Source organism: Cervus canadensis, chromosome 24 (genome assembly GCF_019320065.1).
Source record: "Cervus canadensis isolate Bull #8, Minnesota chromosome 24, ASM1932006v1, whole genome shotgun sequence".
Classification (NCBI taxonomy): Eukaryota; Metazoa; Chordata; class Mammalia; order Artiodactyla; family Cervidae; genus Cervus; species Cervus canadensis.
In genome coordinates this window covers 13874613-13902220 of record NC_057409.1, presented here as the reverse complement: position 1 = coordinate 13902220, position 27608 = coordinate 13874613, and the positions used below count along the sequence as shown (strand labels likewise).

Here is a 27608-nt window from a genome sequence, read left to right as displayed (position 1 = left end):
CTGAGGGGCGGCGGCGGGAGCTGGTTCCGGCTGCGCGCGCAGCGGTGGTGGTGGCGGCGGCGCGATCGGCCGGGGCTGTAACCGTCGTCCGTCCGGTAGCGGCTGGAGCGGCAGCGGCGGCCGGTCACGGCGCGAGGCGACGCCACAGGGCAGCGGCGGCAGCGGGGACAGCGGCAGCAGCCGGAGACGCAGCGGCGGTCGTAGCAGCAGCAGCAGCAGCAAGACGGACTCGTGGACACGCGCCGCCGCCGCCGCCGGGCCGGGCCGGGTGTCGCGCGCCGAGGCTGGGGGGGAGTCGTCGCCGCCACCGCTACCGCCGCCGCCGCCGCCGCCGAGGTGACTGAGGAGAGAGGCGCCTCCTCGCTCCCGCCGCCGCCAGACTTCAATGCCCAGTCCCCAGCTCGCCAGCGTGAGTTGCGCGGCTCCCGGGCGGCCCCCCGCGCCGCCTCCCGGGGCCTCGGGGCAGGGGAGGGCGGGAGGCGGCGCAGCCATTAGAGCAGGCCCGAGACACGTCCCCGGAAGGAGGGCCGGGCCGGGGCCGGGGGCGGGGGAGCGCGGCCGGGAAGCGTGGAGAGCGAGGGTGGGTGAGGGGGGGGATCGCGCGTGTGGGAGGGGAGAGGAGCGAATGCTGTGTGCAAGAATGTGGAGTGGGGGGGATGTGCGTGCGTGAAGGCGAGAGTGTGAGTTGGGGAACAGGGCTGAGTGTGCATGTGGGGAGAGCGTGGCGAGGGAGAAAGTGCAGATGGGGGAGTTGGGGGGCTGTGTGTGTGCTTGCAGAGGAGAGTGAGGGGGAGTGTGAGTGGGGGGCGGTAGGGGGTACAGTGTCAGGAGGGTGGGAGGTGAGTGTAGGGGAGAGGGAGCGGGGAGCGTGTGGGAACGAGTGAGTCGGGGGAGAATGCTTGTGCGTGGGAGAGTGGGGTAAATGGGGAGAGTGAGTACGTCGGGGAGGGAGAGTTTGCGTGCTCGGGGTAGAGTGATGGGCGGGAGAACGTGAGGGCTGCGTGAGAGAGAGCTCGGGGAGAAGGTGAAGGGCAGGCGGATGAGGTAGCGTGGAAGTGTCTGCCTGCGATTGTCCAGTCTGTGAGCAGACATGCTTGGGGGCCCTCCTTGATCGTTTTCTAGGGCCGTAGGGAACCTGGGTGTCCTGGGTTAGGGAGTTCTTTCCAGGAGCATCTTGTTCCTGGGTCCTTGGGTTCAAGTATGAGCAAAGGGTACAGAAGTCTATTCCAGTGGCAGTATCATTTTCTGGCCCTGTGCCTCCCCCCGCGGCCCCCCCACCCAATATTTCAGGACATGGACATCAATTTCCAAATTTGTCGAGCACATGATTGGTTGGCATCCCACCCTAGTCTGTGTTCTGAAAGCTAACTAAAACAAGTTTGTGTATTGCCTGGGATCCTAGACTCTTGCCTTTTGAGTATTCAGATAGACTCTTGTAAAGTACTGTTAGTTTTTCAGGTGAGAGGTGTTTTATTGTTAGGTAGATACAAGAAATGTGTTTTAGGTTTTAGCTCTTTGCTACACTTCTGGAGAGAAGCTTTTAAGAAATAATAGTAATAATAATGGTGTAGCATGTTGATGATGAAGATCAATCATAGGGTAGTTTATTATTTTCTAGAATTTTTCAAGAAATATATAAAATACCGGTGCTAGCATCATTGTATGCATTCAGCAAATGCTTTTCTGTGTGGAGTCACCAAGTTGTAGCTACTGCTGGATTAAATCTGGTAGTTACTGGCTGCCTTGCTCTGTGTTACAGAGTCGTTTCAGACAGGAAGTTAGTGAAGTTATGCCTTATTCCACATGCAAAAGGAAATTAAGGCTTCTTCATCACTTGCCAGCATAATCACTGTGTTGGTGAAGATGGTGAAAAGTTGCTTGCTGGTATTCATTTTAAAAGTAGTTTCATGTTGTATAGTGAATGGGCTAATCATTGCCATGGACTTTCCCAGATTCTTGTGTTGTAGAAGGAAGTAGGGGTTCTTGATGAAGAGTGCCTTGATACGGATTTTATACTGAAATGATGAGAAGTCTCTTAGAAGTTGGAAGTCTTTTCAGTATATGCAAAGAGTAGTGTGGTCCTTTTGGTATTAAATGTGGTAGAACTACAAGCAAAAGCATTGGTGTGTAATTAGAAGTCAGAAATTATATTTTTCTTATGGTGTCCTTTTCTTGATCGTTAGCATGCTCTCTACTTTGAGAAACAGTGACTAGTATTGTTATCATTCGGTGGGTGACTGAATTAGTTAGTATTAAGTGCCTACTGTGTACCAGGTGCTTTTTATACTCTTGTTCAGTTCTCACAGCTACTATTAAAAGGTGGTAGGTGTTCTCCTTTGCATTTATTTGACACATATGGTTTCTATTCGTCAGACTAGGGATACAGTGATGAGCCCTCAATTGACTTACAGTGATGAAATGAGGCAGTAGGGAGACTCAAAGAGGTTAATTAACTTGTCCCAGGTCAGAACTTAATAAGAATGGGAGCTAGATTAAAAACCCAGGTCAGTCTGACTCCAAAGTCTTTGACTTTTCCACTATACCATTAACTTCCCTCACGCTAGATTGTCTCTCTTTGAAGTTTCTCCTCCACACAGTGACCTAGCAGCTTGTACAGGTAAGAGGTGTTGAGGTTAATGCAGAAGACAGAATGGCTGGAGGCAAGTAGATCCTTAAGGAGATGCTGACTTGACGCTCTTTGGGGCCTAAGTTAGGATAGGCTTTTATGTGGGCGGAGATTCTGCCTTGGAACTCACTTGGGGCCTTAGGGTGTGTGCTTTGAGACAGAGTTTTTATGAGGCACCTGGGATATGTCTGGGAGAGAAAAGTCTGATTAAAGAAACCAATAGACTTTTACTATGTTTTTTATTTTGGGGGAAAGAAGAAGAGTGTATCAGTTGGGTCCAGGAGTCACAGAAGTTGTCTTTTGTAAAAATCTTTCTCTTCAACTTTGTGATATATGTACTTCAGGAGACTGTGAGATTGTGAAGAAAATATATATGAAAGTACTTCGTTATTTATAAATTGGACTATGATTCAAAGTGTTATTATCACTAAGACTTTACTACTGAGGTAACAGTTTGTTATATTTAGTAGCTGGAAAAGGCTGCTAGCATTTTAGACCACCTTACAAATGAAAAATTGTTTAGAGCTGCTGAACCGGGTATATTCTGACTCAGAACAGCAAAAGTCAAACCACTCCCTCTATGAGTCAGGCAAGTAATATTTAATTTGAGCGAACCAAATTTATAGACAGAAACCATTTACAACATCATTGAACTTTGGTGGCACTAGGGAAGAGTAAATGTTTGAATGCTTTTGCACATACTTTTTAAAAAATCTGAAAGCTCCATATTTATGTTTTACTTGAAAAGACCCTTGTATGAACAAGGAAAAACATTTTTTTTATTCATTTTGTCTTTAAAGACAGTATTTCTATATGAAGTAGTTGCAGAACACTTTATAGTTTTGAGACACGAAGTTGAAATTTAATGGAGACTTATCTTAGAGGGTTTGACTGTATTTTGTTGTCGGAATATGAGATTGGTAACCAGTGAAGCCTCTGGGAAAAGCATTTACAAATAAGTTGCAGAGGAGCGATACAAACATTTTTAGCTGTTGCTCTTGAGTGAAACTTAAGTTAGAGGGAAGCCCAAGTTAGGCTGATTTTTTCAAGTGCTGTCCCATCAGCTCTGCTTCTTATAGACGTTAGTGATCTTTAAAAATTTCAAGCAAGTGGAAATCAGGACCCCTAGTTCTAACATACCAGACAGTTATGTTTATTGAATTAGGATGGTGGTTTGAGATTTTGAGGTCTTGGAATACTTGTGAAGTCCAGCATGCTTTAGGTTTCAACATAATCGTCTCAAGAATCTTCTTTGTGCTGAATCACAAATCATATCATTTTAAATTCATAATAACTCTGGGAGTAAGTAATGGCATCCTTCCAATTTTGTAGATGAGAAAATTGGTTTAGAGATCAATTGTTGAATCCTAGTTAAAGAGTATCAGTAAATAGATGGCAGTGGATTAAAAAAAATCTCCCCTTGGGGCTTAAAGTACTTAAGTCTCTTTCTAACTCTCCCCCTACCCTCTTCAGTTAACTCTAGTCATTTACATGAGTTGTGTAGGAATTAGTAGACTTTAAGGAAATTACCTTTATCTTTGCTTGAAAGTTAGTATTTCTTTCTTTCTTTGTTTTTTTTTTTTTTTTAAGGATACTTCAGTTACTTTTTTTGCTCTTTGGGGCATGTTGTTGCTTTGAGATTTTTCTCAAGATACTAGTTGGGTTATGTAGAAACTAATGATTATTCTGTAAGTTTATAAAGCAAGAGTCCTTGATGTTACAGTTCAGGTAATTTTGTATCTTGGGTTTGTTAAATAAACAGATGCCACCAACTAAAATTACTTGGGAAATGGTGATTTGAATCTGTTGCTTTGGAATATTATCCATTTTCAGTTTCAGAACTAGTGTATATATAGAGGTGTCTGGTTGCTTTCTCTGGTTAGCCTTCATTTTATTGACTGAAGCACATTCTCTGGCTCCTTTGACTTCGACTTGAAGCCTTACAGGATTGCTTGATACAGAGCTCACGTGGATATTGTATCAGAAATCTCTCCCTCCTTGGAGTTGTAGAGATTCAGGCTAAACCAGAAACTGTCTCTACTTTGATACCTTCATGGGAGAAACTGCACAGCCCGGCAGGCTCTGTCCATTTTCAGTAGTTACCCTGCGGAGTTCCTAGAACCTGTATGAGAATATAACCTATCTCCTGCACATATTGAGGTGGTTTTTCCTGCCCTATTTGTTTAGTCAGTGTAGATTTACAGTGCATAAACTCTTTGCCAAAAAAATGGCTGAGGGGTTGACAGATTATAGCAACAGCTTTATGTGACTTGAATACAAATTGTTTTGCTTGCCTGCGCTGATTTTTTACCCGTAGATTCTGTAACACAGCATCCTCTCCATTTTAAGTGGCGTAGAAACTAAATTTCAGCATTTAAATATAAATTTACGTTGCACAACATTCATTTTTAAACTGTAGAGAATTTTAAGATTAAGCTTTTCTGTGACCCTTTCCTTGCTAGTTGAGCCTGTTTTGAAAAAATATTTTGACGGTTAGAACAGTCTTTACCTTTTAGAAAATTGGTGTATTTAATTTTCCTCATAGTATTTTTGGGTTGAAATTTCATTCTTCTCAGAAAATGTTAATTCTTTTGGCATAAAATGCACACATGATATATTTGCTTTAGCAGATTAGATAAATTACTTTATATTTTTATTTCTGCAGTGGTCAAAAATGTTGGCTCTTAACTAATGTATTGTTTGACAAGAATTCAAATTCACAATCAAGTCTGCTTTCTTCTAGTTGTCTTTTAGTTTTGAGATTTGAGCATAACTTTTTTTTGCAGTCTTTCACTGAAAACATTCACCATGTTGTACCCCCATAGTCTTTGTAGATTGGATTTATATACACATATTGATATTTACTGTTTTTAATAGTAAAACAAATTGGTGAGTTTCCTTCTTTCCATTATCAGTGAAAGCCTGTCATGAGGGAACAGAGTGACTGGTTGGTTAGTACAGAAGGATATGAGTCATCAGCAGGATTTGTCAGCAAATTGAGAAGGATATGATGGGAAAACAATAGATTCTAGTGACATTCTTCATTCCACACATGTGGTTACAAACAGGTTTCCTCTTGGTGATTGGTTTAAATCATTTGGATAATTTAGATCTTCTGGATGAAGAGCACATCAAATTTAAGCCATAGCCTTAACTCTGAACTGTTTTTCTAGTGAGATGAGATATTCATTTAGAGATTATCAACAAGTAGAATTTAGTTAAATTTGCATCTGTTTACTAGGAAAAGAATTCAACTGTCAGGTAGATTTTAGTAAGCTGAGAGGCTATTTTTGAGAAGCTTGCTGGTAATTATGGAGCTGCTTAGTAGATTAGGAGATGCCCAGTAATATGGCAATATTTGTTTTCTCTCAGTGGGCAAAGAGTTACTACTACTCTACTTTTAAAATCCCTAAGAGCTTTTATTGCGTTAGAATTGGTGTGAAATTCTCAGCATGGTCAAGGCCTCCTGAGAGTTATTTAACCCAAGACTTAGTTCCTTTCTCAAGTCATGCTACCATGGCCTGTCACTATTTCTGTCAGTCTTGTCATAAAAGTTTTACCTTTCCTCATAAGTCTTAATTAATCCCACTCCATTCTACTCATGCTTATTTTGTGTCTTCAAAGTATGTAGTATTAATAATGAAATTCTAATACCCACCATCAAATATTTTTCACCCACATTTATTCTTCTAGGATCCTGATTAATATGGTATGCACACAGAGCCCCACAAATGCTTTTGTTGTAAGATTAGATGACTGTGTTTTAGTATCATTCAGGACTGGTGTAGTCTCTCACTTCAGTAAGCATTTGGAGGAAGAGGACATGAAAGATGAAATTTTGCATTCTTTAAGTGAGAAGAGAGGGAAGGTGAATCCATGTTGAACTAAGCTGGTGAGCAAAGAATAATAACCCCTTGGCATTATAGAGATATTTCACCCTTTCTACTTCACATTTACATGTAATGTGAAACAGCTGCCTTCACTGTATGGTTTCTGAAGATTTTTGAATGTTGCATTTTATGAAAATAAACATCAAGTCATTATTGGGCAATTAGTGGATAGACAGTATGTTTTAAAAGGCCACCAGCAGATCCAAATTGAATGATTTGGGTTCTTGTCTGTTTATCTTGTACTATACTCAGTGCACAGAGAGATGGCTGAGAAGTATAATGTGATTTATAAGAAGCAAGTTTAGGAGAGGAAGTGAAGTGTAACTTACTTAGGGGAAACTTGGACCAAAATGCCCTAACAGCAGAAAAATTTCTGGGGCTCAAACAAAACTTATGCTGACAAGATGTAATTTGGAATGTTTTTATTCCGTATCCTGTACATAGAGAGCTTCCTTCCCCCCTTTTGGTGGTGGATACTTGAAGAGGACCTTTAAATATGCTCAATAGGTTAGACAGAATGGGGAAATGAAAGAGTTAAGCTGACCCATAAACTGCTAAGTCTGAAACATATATTTTAAATAATGCTAACAATAGCCTGGAAGTTTTTGCTTTGCATGCTGCTCCTGTGCTGTAGGTTATTTTGAAAGGTGATTCAAATAACCTTTTCCCAAGTATCCATTTTGCAACCTCAGGGAACTTGCAGCTGTTATAGTCGTTCTAACTGTCCTGATATAGCTCAGAAAACATTTCAGAGTAGTGTTGACAGGGTGAATTCAGGTGCCCTTTTGGATTTTTACTTCTAAGTTTGCTTTATTACAATTGAAGTTCAGACTCTCAAATACCTTTCTTTATTAATGAAATAATTCAGTGGTTCTTGGGTTAATGTGTGTATAGTGATAAACTAAAGTAAAATGATTAAGACTTAAATTGTTCTCCAGGAAAATTATTTAGCCTTTTGAGATTAAAGAAATAAAGATGGAAGGAAAGAAGAAAACAAATCCTAATGTTTAATTTTATGGGAATGCAGCTGAATTTGAAATAGTTGTCTATTCCACATAGGGGGGTACTACAGTTTTTTAGAAAAAGAAGGTGCTTAAATTTTGTAATTAAGAGGCTTGGGAGTCTTGTACATAAACTGAAGTCTTTAAACATAAAGCCCATGGATACCTTTGCCTGGAAATGGAAGAGAATGAATAGAATCAATTTAATAGAGCTATTTAACTTAATCTTTAAGAGTCACTGAAAAAAAAGAAGCTAATGTCCAACACTAGAATGATGTTTTAGGATGTTAATGTTTTTGCTGGTATTCAAATAATTTTTAGAAAAAGTGAAAATTGGCCATAGTGTTGTTATCTCCATTTAAATTTTATTTCTGAAAGGAAAAATATTTAACCTATTTGGACAAGGAGATTCAGCTAGAGAATTGCTAATCTTTAGAGGAACAATGAAGTACAAAGTTGAAAAGTAAATATTTTCAAGTGTGGCATGAAAATAATTTAATGCAAGTTTTGTATTACAGTTATTTGTAGAGGTAGGAATTACCAGAAAAGGACAACTGCTTCTAATCACCAGAGAACATACAAATTTAAAAACCACTCCCTTTTCATTTGAGTGGAAACAGAGCCCACAGGACTCAAGAAAATAACTGTCACTGTTCTCAGAAGCGGGTGTGATTGTTGGTTAATTGCTTTCCTTTCCTTTCTGAGTGGCAGGCCATGTAGTCCTGCTGGTTCTGAAATGTTAAGATATTTTCCCACCAACAAGGTCATAATTTCTTTTTATAGAACTGATTATTGATTTGTGTACTGGAACTTGATTCTCAAGTTCCCTCCTTAAATGAGGAAGTAGAAAAGTGGGAATAACCAAGGGAGTAACTACAAAACTTTTTTTTTATCAGTAAGAAGCATGTTGCTATTTTTAACTTGTTTACAGATATTTTGAATCCTAATTTGTGTAGAATTTAATGATACCTGTTTATCAATTCCCCAGGACTGTAGTCAGTAGGGGAAGAGAACTGACATTAATTTGAATCGCCTTAAGTTTAGGTCGCCAAATGGCATCTGCTTTTAGTTTGATAAATGCAACAATAGAGGGGTGAACAAATATAAGTAGTACAGAGAGTAGAACTTTGTTTCTACAGGGCTCTGATGAGTTTGGTGGGTTATGGAAGATGAGTAAAAATTTCCAATTTGAGACCTGTTTACCCAGAAGATGAGGTTTTGTTGTTTTTTTTTTTTTTTTTTCTTTCCTACTTGATGTTTAGTTGGTACAGTATGTTAGTTTCAGGTGTATAATGTAGTGATTATACATTTAAATACACTATGAAATGATCACCTCTGTAAGTCTAGTAACCATCTGTCACCATAAAAAGTTATTATAGTATTATCGACTATATTCCTTATGCTGTATATTATATCCCCATGACTGACTTAATTTATAACTGTAAGTTTGTGCCTCTAAATTCCCTTCACCTGCTTCTCCCAGGCCTCTGCCCAGAAAATGAGAGTTTAATTAGCAGAGTTGAGTCTTCTTTAGTTGACAAGTGTTACTTTTTATCTCAAATGGTCAAAATGCAGTAGATACAGTAATTCTTTACAGAGGCATTTCTCTGCTTTTCTTACTTGATGGTTGCAAAGATTTTATGGTCTGTTGTCTGAATAGTCAGCTATCTGAGAGTTCTTAAGTTGCTCAGGGCCTTGACTTTCCCCCAAGATCCCATGTCCAATCTGTGGACAAGTCTTTTGGAGCTCCGCCTCAAGGTATATCTTGAAACTGATTCATATTCTCTCTCCTGCTGCTGTTTTGGCCCATGCTACCATTATCTAGCTCCTGGATTGTAGCGTCAAGTTCCTACCGGATCGCACTGCTTTTCACCCTACTGCTCTTATATTCTGCCTCCAGGTAGCATCTAGAATGATCCTTTTAAATATAAGTTGTCACTCTTGCTTGAAACCTCTTATTTTTTTCTGAATAAAAGTCAAATACTTTTGTTGGCCTTTAAGGCCCACTTTTTATTTCTCTGACCCTCTTCGTTCCCCTGCCTTGCCTGTTCCAATAGCGCTAGTCCCCTTGCTGTTCCTCGAACACTCCAAGCGTGGCTCCACCTCATAACCTTTGCAAGAGCTAATCCCTCTGCCTAGAGTGCTCCCTCAAGTGTCTTTTTGGCTCACAGGTCTAGGATAAAATGTCACTTTTCTCATTGAGGCGTTTTCTGCTAGCCTTATTTAAAAGTGGAATCCCCTCTCCCTTCTGACATTGCAGGCTCACTTGCTTTGTATTTTTCTCCATAGCAAGGGCGTGTTTTATTTGTCTTTTTCTGCCTACTAAAATATAAGGTCCATCTTGACAGGAATTTTTGTTTTGCATACTGCTCTTGCTATACCTATAAGAATATATGATACACATTGTGTCCAATAAATACTTGAATTTATGAATTCTTAACTAGCTAAATTGCAGGAAAAATGTCTGATCTTTAATGAGAATGAATTACTGTTGACAAATTATTCATAGTTATTTTAAGACCAATGCAGATGTCTTCAATGAAGTGAAATGAATTTGTTTCAGGAAAAAATTGTTGCAAGGTTTTAGTCTTATATGGGGCTTCCCTGGTTGCTCAGACAGTAGAGAATCTGCCCGCAATGCAGGAGACCTGGGTTTGATCCCTAGGTTGGAAAGATCCCCTGGAGGAGGGAATGCTACCTGCTTCAGTGTTCTTGCCTGGAGAAGTATATACCATAAAACTTACCTGGAGTCTTACATACTGTGTTATGCTTTCATGTTGTCTGCTGTAGAAACAAGCTGACTCAAATTTGCCTGACTTCCTGTAGAATTTCTGGTAAGAAAAGTAAACAGTAAATGTATACTTGTTCTTTAGACCTTTGTTTTTAGATTTTATTTTCTAAGATCTAGAGTTCTTTATTGTATATTTACTTAAAACAAGCAGTTTTAATTTGGTGAACACTGGCATAACTTATCAAATGGTTTTGATCATTTGCTTTAGTTTAAAAATAGAGGTGATTTCTCAGTGGAAAGCTTGGTGTGAGTGGTTTGACAGGATTTTTAAAAGGTAAATGCCCAGTAAGTTTGTTGTTTTTTCCACTGAATCATGTCCGACTCTTCTGTGACCCGATGGACTGTAGCCTTCCAGGCTTCTCTGTCCATGGGATTTTCCAGGCAAGAATACTGTTGTGGGTTGCCATTTCCTTCTCTAGGGGATCTTCCTGACCCAGGGATTGAACCTGCGTCTCTTGCATTGGCAGGTGGGTTCTTTACCACTGAGCCACCAAGGAAGCCCCTCAGTAAGTTTGGGTTACATCAAATGGGGCTGATTTTGTAAAGTTTCTCATGCACTTGAATTCTCTGTATTTGAACTTAGAGTTAACAGTTGCCAAAGCAGGATCTGAATTTTACTCAATAGTATCTTTGACAAAGAAGAAAGCTATCTTTCTGGAAATGTGTGGGTACAGACTTGCTGCGGACAGAAGGACTAGCCCCCTTTGAGGCTCTTTGTAATCCGATGATCATGGCAGTTAAGGATATAGTGGAATTGTAAATCACTGTAGAGTTCTTTATCACCCTAGAATTAAAAATTAAAGGGACTTCCCTGGAGGTCCAGTGGTTAAGATTCCGAACTTCGAATGCAAGGGGCGCAGGTTTGATCCTTGATTCACATGCCCCACATGGCGCAGCTAACAAAAGAAAAGAAAAAAAGCTAAAATGGTAAAATTTAAAAATTAAGGTAAGAACCCAGAAACTGTTCAGAAGGCATATATTGTAAATCATGTTCCTTCAGCTTCAGTCGCCTCCACCCTGAGGTATTCCTCTCTTTGTTACTTTCCAGATAGTCTGTAGGAATGAAACACATTCAGTACTCACAAATATTTCTTTATATACTGTTTATATTGTAAGCACCTTACCCTTTTCACTTGTTAATGTCTCTTAGCCATCTTTCCACATCAGTTTACCTTGATTTTTTTTTTTTTTAACCTCTCTGTGGTTTTTTATTTTAACATTGTGCCATGATTAAATGATAACTTGTATTATTTCATGCATTTTGGCTTTTGGGTCTCATCTGGGTAGATGTTAGCAGTAGAGTATTGACACTGGATATTTAAACTTGTGACATACGCTCTTCAGAGTTTTAAGTGGTCTCTGTTGTGTTACTGGTTTAGTCTTACTGCTACTGCTTCTGCTAAGTCACTTCAGTCGTGTCAGACTCTGTGCGACCCCATCCCTGGGATTCTCCAGGCAAGAACACTGGAGTGGGTTGCCATTTCCTTCTCCAGTGCATAAAAGTGAAAAGTGAAAGTGAAGTCGCTTAGTCATGTCTGACTCTCTGCCACCCCATGGACTGCAGCCCACCAGGCTCCTCCATCCGTGGGATTCTCCAGGCAAGAGTACTGGAGTGGGGGCCATTGCCTTCTCTGCTGGCAGTGCACTATTCTGACTTCGTGGGCCTCTGCTTACTTGGCCTTCTAGCCCCCTCTTTTTACATTCTTTTTTCTCTTTTCCCCTTCTCTCACTCTATAATTTAAATGGGTTTCTCTGTCACAGACCATCCTTTCTAGTTCTTCAGTGAAGTTACATTCTTTTGTTCAAAATGGAAATACCGACTGGGAAATGGGAATATCCCAAATTCAACATTTTAAAAGTTAGAGTCAATAAAAGATAAAGGGTGGAGGGACTATTTGGATGTGTATTTGAATATGATCACTATCAAGTAAACAAGCCTCTTCTATCATTTGGTAAATTAAAACAAAAAATCAGTTTTTACTTAAGTTGGTAGAGCAGAATCGATGTTAGAAAACTTCAGAAAGTTTTCCAGTAAAGTCTGCAGGTGCTGAGTTTATGCTAAAATTTACAGCTTTGTAACTTCTGAGTACTTTCCAGCTGTGGTGGGTTGTGTATGATTTTTTTTTAACAGACTGTTTGCTTTGCATTCTTATGGGTGTCACAGAAACTAACATTAGTTTATCTGAATTGACAGGTGCAAGAACTTTGAACAGTTAATGTGTAGTTGAACTGGTGGGGGAGGGGAAGCAACAGAAACTTGCTTTTATCATGTATCTGTTAACTTTGATAGACCATACTATTTCATTTGGCAGAAATTCCTTTGCTGGGGATCTCAGTATGGTATTAAGAATTGAAAATCTGGGAATTCCCTGGTGGTCCGGTGGTTAGGACTCAGCGCTTTCACTGCTAAAGTCTGGGTTTGATTCCTGGTTAGGTTACTGAGACTAAACTTGTGTGGCCAAAAAAGAGAAAAAAAGAATCGAAACTGTAATAATAAATTATCCTTATCCCTGGAAGTGGTCCTTTCCAAATGAGCTTGGAGGAGTAAGATGGGATAATGGTTCTGTTTGCTGAGCAGACAAACACCATGATTCGGTAGAAAACTTCATGCTAGAGCTGTAACCTTTTAAGCCTGGCCATCACTACAGTGCTGGTCTTTAAGCGCCTTTCTCAGCTGAAACACGCATTAGCTATGATAACATTAAACGAAGGCATTCAAACAGGTTAGAATTTCCCTGTGTTTTGCTCTGAGCTGCACACAAACCATTGTTCTTTGAGTAGTTAATAATCTTTTCTCCCCTTATTGAAAGGTCAAAGAATTGCAAATGAACATCCAAGTAAATATTTGAAGAACAGTTACATTGTCATGAATAAGACTATGACTTAAAAAATAAGTGGGTACCTCCATTAGTCAAAATTGAAGGAGAAATAAGACTTGGCTTCTTGTCTTTGATCTGCTACTAATTAACAGTATGGTCTTACTTAAATCTTTAATTTCTCTGAGTCCCAAACAGCATCTTTTTTTTTTTTTCTTTTAAAGGTCAGTGTATTTGATCTCTTAAGTTTTGCTAGCTTTAAAATTCCTTGATTGTGCAAGGAATCCTCTGTGAAATGTATAATCTAAAGTGGCTGTGTTTTAGGGTTACAGATAGAATTATGAATGAGAGTGATGGTGTGTATTATGTTTTTCTTAGTTTGAAAGTAGAAGTTTTGTTTTCACTGTAGTGGATAACTCAGTTTGCTGAGGTGTTGAAGTTTTTAAGATTCCTTTTTGAGTATCTTGTATCTCTTTCATATTTTAGGAATGTTTTAGTTTCGTGCTTGTGTCTATGGTAATGTGGTCAGAAGTATGTAATTTACAAAATAAAATGTTATAGAATATTATAAAAAGGCGACTTGAAGATAGAAGGTTAGGCTTGAAAGTTTGAGGCTTAGGTTCATTCTTATCTGTTTAAATTTCTCCCTTCAAGTGCCTCTGTAATCATCTTTTGTCTGGTCACAGTGATCTTTTTTAGAGTTATGAGTAAGCATTTATTGGTGGCTTAGTGAAGAGGCAGGTGAAAGAACTTAGACCTTGTTCCTATTTCCAGAGGAATTTATGATTATGTTGATACACTGACTGAGCCAGTTATACAGATCACTGTTGTTTTGAAAACTCTGCCACTTCTCTTCTTGCCTTGTTTTTATTAGAAATTAATATTTGGACAGAAGACTGTGTCAATCAACCTTTAGATGCCTTTGTACTCTTGAGGTAGTGATATGTGAAATAGTAAAAAGATAAATAGAACTAGAAATGAGAGAACAGGAGTTGTACATTGGTTGAGTCAGCTGGCATTGTGGTACCTTTGAAAAAATATAGGACTTAACAGAAGACTTGAGTTTGAATTTGGGCTCAACAAATTCATTCACCTTAGGCAAGTCAATTCAGTTTTCTGAACCTCATGTCATTCTTCATGGGTAGTGAAAAACTACCCAGAGTTGTGAGGAAAAGAAGATAATTTCTTGAAAGTACTTTTTGAACTGATATCATATTGGGGCCAGTGCATATATTTTGTGTAGAAAGAATTAAATCCTCGTGGAATTTTGGTAAATATCCTTCATCCACTTACAGATATAGTTTTAATCAGAAATAGTTAACATCACAGCAGAAAAACAAGATCCTTGTGAACTTTTTAATGAAAGAGGTTTCATGAAAGAGAGGTTTTAAGTATCTTTTAATCATTTAGAAATGATTTTTTTAAAAACACAATCATTTTAAAATGACTTGAGTTAGAAATCTTATTAGTACAGAACTTTATTGAACCTCATTTTGTAAAAAGAAAAGCATGCTTTCGTGTGTGTGTGTACCACATGACAAGCATGATCCTAGTTCTCTGACCAGGAATTGAACCTGTGTCCCCTGCAGTGAAAGGGGAGTGAAAGTGTGGAGTCTTAACCATTGGACCACCAGGGAAGTCCTTGGGCATACTTAACTTTTTGAATCTCTGATTTTTAAAAAAGTCTTGGTATGTACACTTTTATCCTTTTATTGATGGATGGCAGTAGTTCGGAAGCGGCACCATTTCAGATGTCCTGGGCTCATAAAAAATGTATTCTTGACTTTGGGCATTGTGTTTACTATGCTGTCAACCTCCAGTTCATTTTACTTATGCTTTTCTCCTCCAGGTTTTTCGTTGGAATATACGTTGCACATTTATGGCGATTCTGAGCGTGAGGGCAGACTTCTGCCAGGCTCAGCACAGCGTTTCCGCTGACAAGTGAGCTTGGAGGTTCTATGTGCCATAATTAACATTGCCTTGAAGACTCTGGACACCGAGATTGGCCTCAGAAATAGTTGGCTTCTTTTTTTTTTTTTTTTTTTATTGCAAGCATATTTCTTTTAATGACTCCAGTAAAATTAAGCATCAAGTAAACAAAAGTGGAAAGCGACCTATACTTTTAACTTGTCTCACTAGTGCCTAAATGTAGTAAAGGCTGCTTAAGTTTTGTATGTAGTTGGATTTTTTTTGTAGTCTGAAGGTATCCATCAGCAGACATTGAGGCCCAAGTTGAATTTGGATTCTAGTGGATTCTAAATACTTCTGCTTATCTTGAAGAGAGAAGTTTTTGAAAGAATAAACAAGTTGAATAGAGAAAACACTGATTTAGGCATTTTAGTGGTCTTTTTAATGTTTTCTGCTGTGAAACATTTCAAGATTTATTGATTTTTTTTTTCATTTTCCCCATCACACTCACACACGCACGCTCACACTTTTTATTTGCCATAATGAACCGTCCAGCCCCTGTGGAGATCTCCTATGAGAACATGCGTTTTCTGATAACCCACAACCCTACCAATGCTACCCTCAACAAGTTCACAGAGGTAAGATTGTAGCATGGTCTATCTTTTGGGTTGATTTATAGGTAAAGTCATGTTAAAAGTTAACACCATTGTAAAGAAATCTTTTACCACAAAGCCATTTATTTCTGTGGTTGAAGTATGGATGGTCTTTTTTTGAATTGAGCTGAATTAGTTAAAACAGATTTTTAGAAGAACATTTATGGAATTTGGAAATATCTTAGAGGTATCTAGTACTGTGTTTTTTTTTTTTACTGTATCCTTTCAGCATTGTTAACAGTTCTTTTGTTACACATTCAATAATAAAGATAATTAACATTTATTGAATACTTAATATGTACCCAGCACTACAATAAGCAGTTCTATGCATTGTATCATTTACTCCTCACAATAACCCTATGAGGTTTAGGTACCATTGTTTCCCTCTTATAGATGAGGAAACTGAGGTTCAGAGTGATTTAGTAATTTAGCGATTTGCCTGAATGCACCCAAGTATGTGGTGGAATTATCTCTGACACTAAAACCCATTTCTGCCTCAAATGTTCTGACCACTTTTGATGGAAAGCTACTTTCAAACAACTTAGGAATAGTAGCCATCATATACATGTGTCCAGAAATTTGGGGGAAGGCAAGGTATCATAGGCAGCATTTTTATGTCAGATCCTGCATTTTTTCTTTTGGTAGTAGTACAGAAACTTTTTGTACTTTAGTCAACAGACATTTGGATGTAAGCTTTTAGAGCTTTCTCAGATTGTTCAATCCCAGTGTGATTTCTGTTGATATATTTATAAAGTAGACTTGGAGAGCTAGACGAATGCCTAAGGATCCTAAATCTACCTCTGTCACTTTACAGATGGCAAAACTGAGTTCAGAAGAGATCTTTTGACTTGCTGAAGGTCACAAATATTTACCATAAAAAATTTGTACTGGAACCTTTCAATGAACAGCTACTGTAGAGTTCATTTTAATGGGATTTTATTTGTGTTTTGAAATTTTTAAAAATTCCTGACTCAATACATAACACAAAGAGGCCTTTCTGTGAAAAATAAAGTCTTTTAGCAATTAAAATGACTTTTCTCTTTAGATAACCAGACGATTGACACCAGATGATTGACAGTAGGATATCACTGTTCCTGCTTATTTATATTAATGCTCTCGGCTTCTTAACCTTGTGTACCCAGTGTCCAAGTTGATGCCAAGCCTGTGTGCCCTCAGGTTGTACAGTCACCTTTAAGCCTGGCTGAATTACATGATACTATTTTCAGCCTGTGGATTCCTTGGTCATAGACTCCTGCAACTATAAAAAGATACTGGTGGCATTACTATAGGGAAACTTTTACATTGTTTTTTGGCCACACTGTGCAACATGTGGGATCTTAGTTCTCCAACAAGGGATCAAACCTGTGTCCCCTGCATTGGAAGGAGGAGTCTTAATCGCTGGACCACCAGGGAAGGCCCTATAGGAAAACTGTTAAAGAAGCAAGACTTCTGGCTATAATTATTTCTGTGTTACTTGACGTTGTAATATAAACTACTTTCTAAACTTAATTTCAAAATTACTGTTTCTTTAAATTGCAAAAAGCACTTACTACATAAAAAACAGAAGAACAAATAAGCAAAAGACAATTTAAAAATACTTAACTGTTAGTGCCTGCTGTCTAGACATTTTTCTCTGTATTTATGTGTATATTTATAAATATACATATAGATAGGATCACACTGTGTATTTAAAACAAATATTCCCCCAACCTCCTAAGTATAGCTGTCACAGTGTTCTGTATGAATGTGCTACACTTTCTTTAACTGTTCGCCTGTTTTTGGACTATTAACGTTTCTAGCTTTTTACTGTCTCAGACAACCTGTGCTGAACATGCTTGTACCTAAATCTTTGTGTATATCTTTAATTATTTCATTAGTATAAATTTCGAGAAGTAAAATTTCTAGGCCAAAGTGTATGTGTGTTTTTTTAAAGTTTTTGTGTTATGCTACCAAATTGCCCTTTACAAAAGTGAATCTTATTGATGCTTCCACTGTGAATACAAGAGTCTCCATTGTATATGTTGTTACGAGAAGAATGATTTTGACCTTTGTTTAAGAATGAAGTCTCATTTCAACTTATACACATGTGTTTTTAAAGCTTTCATTGCAGATTCTAAAAACAGATTCCCTTATATTTGTTTTTCTTTAAAGGAACTTAAGAAGTATGGAGTGACAACTTTGGTTCGAGTTTGTGATGCTACATATGATAAAGCACCAGTTGAAAAAGAAGGAATCCACGTTCTAGTGAGTGTGTAATGTTTTAATTTTTCACTGCAAACAAGTTGTACCTTTCAAACAGATATTTTTAAAACTTGGCGCTCATAGTTTGTTTTTTAAACTTACAGGAGATACAACAATCATAGCAATCTAGTAAAATTCCTTTGGGTTGGCAGTTTTGTTCATTTGTGCCCTTAAAATCTACAGATACAGAGTATTTTCAACAAATAAAAGGCAAAATTTAGCATACACTTATTTTAAGAAAATCAGAAATTTCATTTTTCTCTGGGCAATTAGCATGATATCTAGCTTTTGTTTCTAGGCTACTGGTTTGAATCTAACTCTTCCATTAGACATTCTTAAATCATATGGAAATATTCTGTCTCACCTTGCAAGTACAGATTGGTTACTTAATATTTTATATTGTAGGAGTCCAATTTACATTGGACATAGGATAACTTGTAGGAGTCAAAAAAGTGGGAGAAAGGAAAAGAAGGGAAAGGGAGAAGCCATCTTGTTTTAGAGTAATTGACATACTCTGATATTTTTTGGTAGGTTTCTAACAAGCTTTTGTATGATTTGATTTCTTTCATAGTTCAGTTTGAATATAGTGATTGGAATTATTTTAAATTAAGTTTCTCCTTGCCCCTTAAATATTCTATTTCATTAGTGGAAATAGGAACCTCAGATTAGGTAAAATTTTATACTTTATTCTCTTAAAAAGTTGTCTGTATTAGAGTAGCACATATTTGATTGATCCTGTAGTCTTGGTGTCTTAGAGCTGTTTGACATGGTTGTGGGAAGGCATTGTAGTGCAAAGACAACTAGAGATTTTTTAAATGATTGGGTAGGAAGAAAGTACTAAGCAAGGTAATGATACAAGGTTATGTTCCTATTTTTTATTGCATTGGTTACTAGTTGAGTAAGGCAGTTGATGCAAAGAAAATCAATGTCCTATTGGTAAGACAGTTGTCTCATACTTGATCCATAAAGTTTCCTCACCTCCGCTTTGGTGAAAACACAAAAACTAAAAAACCAAACATTATGGTTTTTTTTTTATAAAATGTATTTTAATAGTATGACATGATAATAATACTTTGCTTGCACTCCTAGTTCCAAATGACTTTAAGGTCCTCTGGCTGGATCACTGGGGATAAGTATAAACATGGGTCAATGTAGCCCTATATTTAAAATAAAAAAAACAGAATTTTAACTTCTGAAATTCAACCAAAATACTAGTTCTTTTCCTGTATTGTAAGTATGTTCTTTAGTGGGTAGATGAGAAATCAGTTTGTTTTGACAGTTGGCAGGGTGAGAAAATGAGCTGCAGAGTGACCATAGTCTGTCTGAATCAGTAATGTTGGTAAACACCTTTATGGAATAGAAAGAACTAAAGAACTTGAAGTAGTTTGTAGAAGATAATGGTAGATCTGAGATTTATTCCAAACCTTTAAATCTAGGCTTTTGTTTCGAAGAGATGTGATCAGGTAAAATTAAAGGTCTAACTAAAGCTTGGGAAAAAAAGGGACATTTAGAATTAAGCTTGGAATGTCTTTTTTTTCCTAGGCAGAAATTTTAATTTTAGTGTAATCACTAATTTATTTTTGCTAGGTGAAGAGGGTTTGTAACACTTTACATGAGGATACCCAACATGAGACCTTTCAACACTTTGACCAGTGTTCTTGTAAATCAGAGGTCTATTAGAAAAGACTGCTGTAATGGTGGTGTCAGCCATGTCGGTTTGAAGTTCAGATGCTTCTGAATGACTGCTTTAGTGATTTTTTGATAGAAACTGCTTGTATGAGTCAGTAAAGGCATGTTTCACATTACTGTTTCTTAACCAGATGCATTTCAGAGTTTTAGAGGAAGTAAGCTCTTGACTAAGATACTAGTTTTACTGGTATTTACAGTTAAAACTCTAGCGACATTTATGATAACAACACTGACAGCTCTTTAATTATGGGGTATAGTTGACAAATCAAACATAATGTGCTATTGTGGCTAATGGGCTACATGAAGTGTTTTAGTGGTGCCAATAATAAGTGCAGAATCGATTTAGTGTTCTGTCACTTTTCTCTTTTTCCTTCTCTAGTATCTTAAAGTGTCCTTATCCAGTCTCATTAGAACAGTATTAAAAAAAAATTTCCAGTGTCTTTGCATTTCTGTCCTTGAAGCTAGATGGGAGAGAGGGTATGTACCATGTGAATCTCCCTTCACTCTTTTCTTCAAAGGTTACTTATGTTGATTTCTCAGAACCTTGTGTTTCGGTAACAAGGAAGATCAACTCTCATGCCTGTATTGTGAATGCACATGGGGTTGGTCTTAATTGAAAAACAACTGAAATCAATGAATATTAAAGGAGAAAGGAATACTTGAGAAAATGGTCTTTTCTTCTTGGTATTGTATCATGTGGCACTGTGCTTATAAAATGGGATATGTATAATTCAGGCAGAGCTTTAAAAATATTTGTTGCTTGACTTTTACCAAATACATATGTAAGCACAAAGATGGTAGTCCGTTTCTGTTATGGTCTGCTGTTGGGAATTACTTACCAGAGACTTTTGCTGTAAAGAAAAGATACTTGTAACTTAGAGCTACTTATAAATAATTTTGAAGATTATCTTCTATTTGTAGAGACCAGTGAGATACCAGTTGGTACACTTCTTTGCCAGAGTCGACTTCTAAATCTTACTGACAGGTGTTGTGTCCTCTCTTACTTTGTCTCAGTTTTAATTTTCTCTGTTATGTCTAATTACCGCTCTATTCACCCACCCCAGTGTTCTTGCCTGGAGAATCCCAGGGACGATGGAGCCTGGTGGGCTGCCGTCTATGGGGTCGCACAGAGTCGGACACAACTGAAGTGACTTAGCAGCAGCAACTGCTCTGTTCAGATAAGATGTTTGAAGAATGCTAGCCTCTTGTCACTATGATAAGAGTTATTTCCAGAGATAAAGTTTGATGCTTTTGATGCTGGATTTGCTTCATTGAGAAGGCTGAGTTGTCTGGCATGCTTGAATTTTGATCTTGATCATTTTTCAGAAGTGATCAGAATTGTGTGATTAAGAATAGGTACATGTTAGTACAGTTAGTGTAGTTAGGCCTCTCTTGTGTACTGTGTAGCTGTGGTGCATTAGGATGTTCATCCTGGAGAAAATATCAATTTAATTTCAAAGATCTTTTCCTCCTAGGATTGGCCTTTTGACGATGGAGCGCCACCCCCTAATCAGATAGTAGATGATTGGCTAAACCTACTAAAAACCAAATTTCGTGAAGAACCAGGTTGCTGTGTTGCAGTGCATTGTGTTGCAGGATTGGGAAGGTAAGCTCTTCTGCTTTTGTCTGTGAATTCATTATCAAAACTTTCACTTTGGTAGAAATTTGTATTTGTTACACTAAGTATTAAATTGCCTGAAAGGAAATGAGAGTGAAAGCTGGTGTCCTGATTTCCCAGAGTAACTCACACGTGTCATTGTTTGAGTCTGATACCATACTAGATTTAGTGGGTGATGGTTCTAAAGTTGTTTTGAAACTGTTTTAATGTAATTCTCTTATCTTTGAGCCAAAAATACAGCTTTAATTCAATATGTTAGTTTTTTCTTCTCATTTCTAGTAATCCAAGGTTTAGGTCTTTTAAATTGACAACAAAGATAAAGTATCTTTAGATTTGAAGAATTTGTACATGGTTCATTTTGGTTTGAGATGAACGGGAAATTTATAGATGAAGAGCAGATGGTTGAACCTTAAATTCTTCTAAGGAAATGTATGGAGAATGAAAATTGACTTTGATTTTTAAAAACTTTTCCCTTGAGCATTTCATGAAATGGTGTTGCAGCACTCATCAGCAGTAGATTAAATGTCAATTTATGATCTGCACTTGGACTCAAAACATTAATGAAGGCTGCTGTTGCCTCAGGGTGGTGGTGACTCAGGCTGTTACCTCTGTTCAACCCTTTTATTTGCTGTTCTCCTTTTTGCAGTTTAGTACAGTTTCTTCAGTGTCAAGAAGTTTCAGTCCTTTTCCTGACTTGGGGCAATTTTTTAAACTAATAGCTGTCTTACTTAGGTAGCCAGTCCAAAGTTAGTGCTCTGTAATGGACTTTTTAGAAACATCGTTTCATTTGTTATATTAAAAAAATATATTTATATATATGTATATATGCTTATACAGAAAGCAGATTGCAATTACCAGTTCTCTGACAGTCCCCTGGCTCATAGAAAGGATTTTGTTGAGGAAATCTAGCACTGTTTTTGTATTTGGTGAAGAAATGATAATAAAATTGATTTGTAACAAAAATTCTGAGACACTCAGGATAATACATCTGGTCATTTATTATGATAATGCTTAAAGATCAATGGATTTTTGGTGATATAAAATGATGGAAAATTTAAGATACAATGTGATGATATTTTAAAGAGTAAAGATCTCTAAATAAAGGTTTACATTTTTGTGCTTTTTACTAAAAATATAAAATAACCTAGAATCTATAGTTTAGATATTTTTACTATGTAGGAAAATACCTGATACTTTAGTATATAGGAATAAGGAAAGCTCAAGCTTTAAATAATTTTGATAATATGTAACCCTGTGTTTTAAAAAATCCTTTAATTCCAAAGACCTGTGGTTAATTTACAAATGAGTTTTTCTCTGCAGGGCACCTGTACTAGTTGCACTTGCTTTGATTGAATGTGGAATGAAGTATGAAGATGCAGTTCAGTTTATAAGACAGTGAGTATGAAGTTTTATTTTCAGAAATACATAAAGCAAAATCATACAAGAGGGAGCAATTATAAAAAGTACTCAATTATAGTACAGAGTAATTTGCTGTCTTTGGCTTAGACTGTTGTTTGAAGATAACCAAAAATAGCAAGTGATAAAAAGACTCACAGTAACACTCTGGCTCCCAGATTTAAATATTTTCTCATTTAGATGACAAATTGGACATTGTAGAATATGTCCAGTATATGACTTGAATATCTAGAAATCTTTAAAACCAATAGCTAGGTAATGGAGTTTCAGTGATCTAGTGCCTCTTTTAATAGATGTCCAAAATGCCTTCCAGATGTAACTGTGACAAAGAGGAAAGGAAGAAACCATAGAGGGAGTAGTTAATCACCTAGGACTCTCAAGTGACCTGTTCAGTCACAGAATCAGGATGGTGTGCCCGAACAGAATCTTGACATCAGTCTGGAATAACAGGCTATTTTGTTGTTTCTTTGGCAATTATTGTCTTGCCCTTTCTCTTTTTAGCCTTTTCTTACCAAAAAAAAAAGACACTTTGTGACAAAGGGCATGAAATGTATGGTAGCAGCCCTTGGAAGGTAACATATTTCAAGGAATGTTATCTGTGTCTGCTTCTTTATATAAATATTTGCTCATTTATCCTAAATACTTGCTGCCAGTTCTAATATGAAGAGTATATTAATTGGGAAGAATATAGTCAGATGTCTTTGGATAAACCATTCTGATATTTATTAACAATTAATAGACTCTAATGAGAGCAAAGAAAATTTGTCTATTTTTCATTTAGAAAGGCACAGAAATTTCATTGTCCAGTTCAGCCCTTTCACGTAGAAAGTGATATATGGGAAATATGCTGGTTTTCAGCTATGTAGAGTTAGAAAGGCCATGGGCCATAAATATGCATGTCAGGCAGCTCTTTTTTTACATGATAAAGTTTGCCATTCTTTTATTTTCAGAAAAAGAAGGGGAGCATTCAATTCCAAACAGCTGCTTTACCTGGAGAAATACCGACCTAAGATGCGATTACGCTTCAGAGATACCAACGGGCATTGCTGTGTTCAGTAAAAGAAATGTATACGAAGGCTGACTTGATTGTAGCATTTAGAGGGAACTCTTGGTACCTGGAAATGTGAATCTGGAATCTTAACTGTGTCATCAAAGTAGTGATGGATTCAGTACTCCTCAACCACTCTCCTAATGATTGGAAAAAAAGCAAACACAAATCCCTCTATAAAGTGAATAAAATGTTTAAGAAAAGAAAAAGAGAAAGAAAATAGGGATTAATTTAGTGAAGGATGATTTTGCTTCTAGTGTTGGAGTTTGAATTTCTGCCAGGATTGAATTTATTTCAAAATCTCCTGTCTTTTTTAACTTTCTCAAAATAGGTCTCTAAGGAAAACCAGCAGAACATGAGCCTCTGCAGAACCATCTGTTTGGGGAGCACACTCTTCCATTATGCTTGGCACATAGATATCCCTGTTGTGGGATTTCTTTCTTTCTTGGGGGAGGGGGGTGGGGGAGATTGGTATATTTTTCCCTTCTTCTCACTTTCTCCTATCCCTGTTTTTTCCCCTGATACAAGTTGTAGGTGGAATAGGAGAAGCCCATGTTGCTGTAGATGTGTGTGCAGTCTGGCAGCCTTAAGCCCACCTGGGCACTTTTAGGAAAAAACAAACGGAAAAAAAAAACACCAAAAAAAAGGGGGGGGGGAGTGACATATATATTGTATGATCCAGGTGGTTCTTAGTCTTTACTGATGATGGGGTATTCATGTTAGTTTCTTTTCTTGAAAACCCTATTCAGCATTAGGCAAAGTAGCCAGGAGCCTTTTGTTTTGATAAATTTGTAGGGAAATGGCATTTTAAGATGAGTCTCTCTTCTCAAAGAACTTAGCTGAGAGTCGAATTCATCTCTTTTCCAACCAATGAAGCTAAGTGGTTGTCCCAGAGATGTTTGTGTCGGAAGGGGAGTACTCCAGGCCATCACTAAAGATGTGTCCGGGCAGAGCCTTAGTACACTTTCTACACCTTGTAGAAGTGTGGGCTGTAGCATTACTCTGATTTTCTGTCTAATGATGTCAGAGGATGCTGGTAGTATAACGTTTTTTATTTTAGGACTTATTTGTACTCTGAATTTTCAGGAACAGTCAAAGGAGTAGCAGCAAAGACACAATATTTTAGACTTGAGAAATGCCTGTAATGGGTATTTTCCAAACTGCTCCCTATATGTACAGTTCAGTTTAACCACTGATTGCCTTGTTATTTTCTTACTAGGTTCTTTATGAGACTTAAAACAATTTTTTTTTTGCTGGTTCAAAACCAACAATGCCTAGTGAGTATGTGTCCACAGGCCATAACAGGGTAGAAGAGAGATATAGAGCAGCTCCGTGCATAGCAAAGGGACTGTGGCTGGTGCAGCGGTGTAGTGTCATTTCTGCAGATTCTTTGCTGGGTTTAATGTACTGATCTAGAAAAGCTGTTTTTCTGCTCCTTTGCTGTTGTGACCAGGCTGCATTGACAGAGCAAGTTGGAAGGTACCATCAGGGGCTCTTGCACTCTCCATCTGAATATTGCATAATTAATAGTGCTCTGCTTCTAAGGATTTGAATGGAGTCTTAGGGTCATCTTGTCCTGTTGGAATTTGCTATGCAGAGCCTTAAACTTCCCATTTTGTTAGGATCAGCTAGGCCAGTAGGAATGGACCAGGACCTTGTCTCACACTGATGATACCTCAGATGTTGGCTGGCTATGTGAACTGCCTATTTCCTATGCCAAGCTGTTTTTGATTTTTAAATAAATGAAAATCTGTAGATTCTCTCCTCCCCTGTCCCGGAAAACAAAGCAAAATAATGCTTTTTGAAATTGTCTCTAGGATTTTAAAGTGAAAAATGATGGTACTATCCAAAATTCTTTATTTCAGAATCTGACAGTAGATTCCTTTAACATAGGCTCAAGATCAAAACAGCATACCCTCTAAGCTCAGATAGACTGTTGACTCCAAGGGTTTTGATCGATACCATAACAAACCTTTTTCCTTTGACATGCTCTGATTTTTGTTGTTTGGAGGGAGAGAAGAAGGGAGGGGGAGAGGAAGGGGGGAGAGAGAGAGAGAGAGAGAGAGAGTGTGTGTGTGTGTGTGTGTGTGTGTGTGTGTGTGTGAGTGAGTGAGCAAGTGAGTGTGCAGTATCCACCCGTAACAGTGCCTGCCTGAGTTAGGAAAATTACATTCCTGGTTCTGTATGAGGAGAAGGGTATGTAAAATAACATGAAACATTAGCCCTCATATTGTTTTAAATTACAGAATAATGTTAATTGTTCTCAGAACTGGATTTTCTTCAAAATTAAAAAAATTTTTTTTTTCTTTTGGATTTAATGAAGTATTGCTAGCTGAAGCCAGTTTGACATGGTGAGAGAGATGTCAGACTGATGAAAGGTGTGCAGCCTGATTTAAAACCAAACCCTGAGCCCTTTTAAAGAACAATAAAACATATTTTACATGCTCTTTGTCTGTGTATTTGTTCTCTGTCCTCAGGTTGAATTTTATTTATGTCTCCTTAGAAATCTTGGTATTCTCAAGGCCTCTTTTGGGTCCTGCTTACAATTACTGTAAGGAGGTGAAATAATCAGAGGTTGGGAAGCTTGAAGATTTCTTGCCTCCTGGGTGTTTAGTAAGGGCAGACTTAACAGTTTAGTTGGGATATGTGAAGTTCACTTTCTGGTTCAGTTCTTGGAGGTAGCGCTGTAGGAATTCAGCATCTCGTCTCATCTCAAAGCATTGGTTTATTCCATATAGTTTGGATGAAGCACTGAAACGTTTTACTGGAAAGCTTCAAGAACAGTGAGAAAGGAGGAACTTTATGTATCATAGGATTTTGGGGTGGGATGTTCCCTTAAACTATGGGTGAACACCTCTCCATCCATCTGGATAACAAATTCATGGGTGAGGTACTGAGAATGAAAAGATAAGACACTGATCCCACTTTGGACGACCTCTGTCCAGAAAAGGAACCAGATATGTAGACAGTGGTTACAGAGCTTTACAGAGCTATGACTTAACGGTTCACTGATCTTTCACTTTGTGTCCTTCATTATGCAGCTTAGCTTCTGTGGTCCAGTGTTAGAATCACTCTTAGCTACATAGTCAATTGCCTTGCCCCATGTCTTGCTTCATTATACTTGCCTGGCTGAACTCCCATTTTTGGTTAAGGTCAGTATGGCACCTCTGCAGTTATACCTCTGCAGTTATGCAACTGAACTTGCACAGTTTGTGTGGTTTAAAGTCACAATCTCAAGTAGACCTTAGTATCAATCCTATTGCATTTCTCTGTCCCATTTACTCTTTTGATCCCCTTGAAAACTTTTTAACATTTTTCTAACTCTCACTCTCAACTTTGTTTTTTTTTTTTTTTAACTTAGAAAATGGAAACAAATTTCACATCCTACTGTCACATCCTTGTCGGGAGTAGTTTGAGTAGTTTCTTAATAGTAGAGCCTTGCTTGAAGGGATTATACAAATAGCATGTTGAAGTGCTGTGACTACAGCACCGGTGGGAAGAGTGATAACTTACTAGTAAGTATTTGAGCACCTGCCACACACTTACACTATTCTAAACACTTAAGATACGGTGGCAAGTAAACGTCCTTACAGGGTTTAAATTCTAGTGAAGATAGAGAATAAATACAAAGATAAGTAATACACTTTTAGATGTGTGTGTGAGTGTGAAGTCGTTCAGTCGTGTCCAACTCTGTGACCCCATGGACTGTAGCCCACCAGGCTCCTCTGTCCGTGGGATTCTCCAGGTAAGAATACTGGAGTGGGTTGCCATTTCCTTCTCCAACACTTTGAGATAGTGGTTAGTAACTGAAGATATGAAGAAAGTAAAAGGGGTTATCGATGGGGTTATGTATGGAGTTAGATGGGAGGGTCAGGGAACATCTCTGATGAAGGTCAGGGAGACTACTACGT

General features: G+C 37.9%; 1 protein-coding gene across 1 annotated transcript; it reads left to right on the top strand.

Annotated features, from left to right (window-relative positions):
• Window positions 1-265: 265 nt before the first annotated feature.
• PTP4A2 (protein tyrosine phosphatase 4A2) lies at window positions 266-26144 on the top strand. The gene is made up of 6 exons (XM_043445449.1): window positions 266-409; window positions 14974-15670; window positions 17837-17929; window positions 21091-21221; window positions 22554-22628; window positions 23600-26144. Exons 2-6 carry the CDS (start codon window positions 15575-15577, stop codon window positions 23706-23708), a joined length of 504 nt encoding a protein of 167 aa, XP_043301384.1. The 5' UTR covers window positions 266-409; window positions 14974-15574; the 3' UTR covers window positions 23709-26144.
• The last annotated feature ends 1464 nt before the right edge of the window (window positions 26145-27608 follow it).

Coding starts and splice junctions, on each gene's coding strand:
- PTP4A2 (XM_043445449.1), top strand. CDS start 15,575: ATGAACCGTCCAGCCCCTGTGGAGATCTCCTATGAGAACATGCGTTTT. Junction 15,671..17,836: donor CCCTCAACAAGTTCACAGAG/GTAAGATTGTAG, acceptor TTTTCTTTAAAG/GAACTTAAGAAGTATGGAGT. Junction 21,222..22,553: donor TGTGTTGCAGGATTGGGAAG/GTAAGCTCTTCT, acceptor TTTTCTCTGCAG/GGCACCTGTACTAGTTGCAC.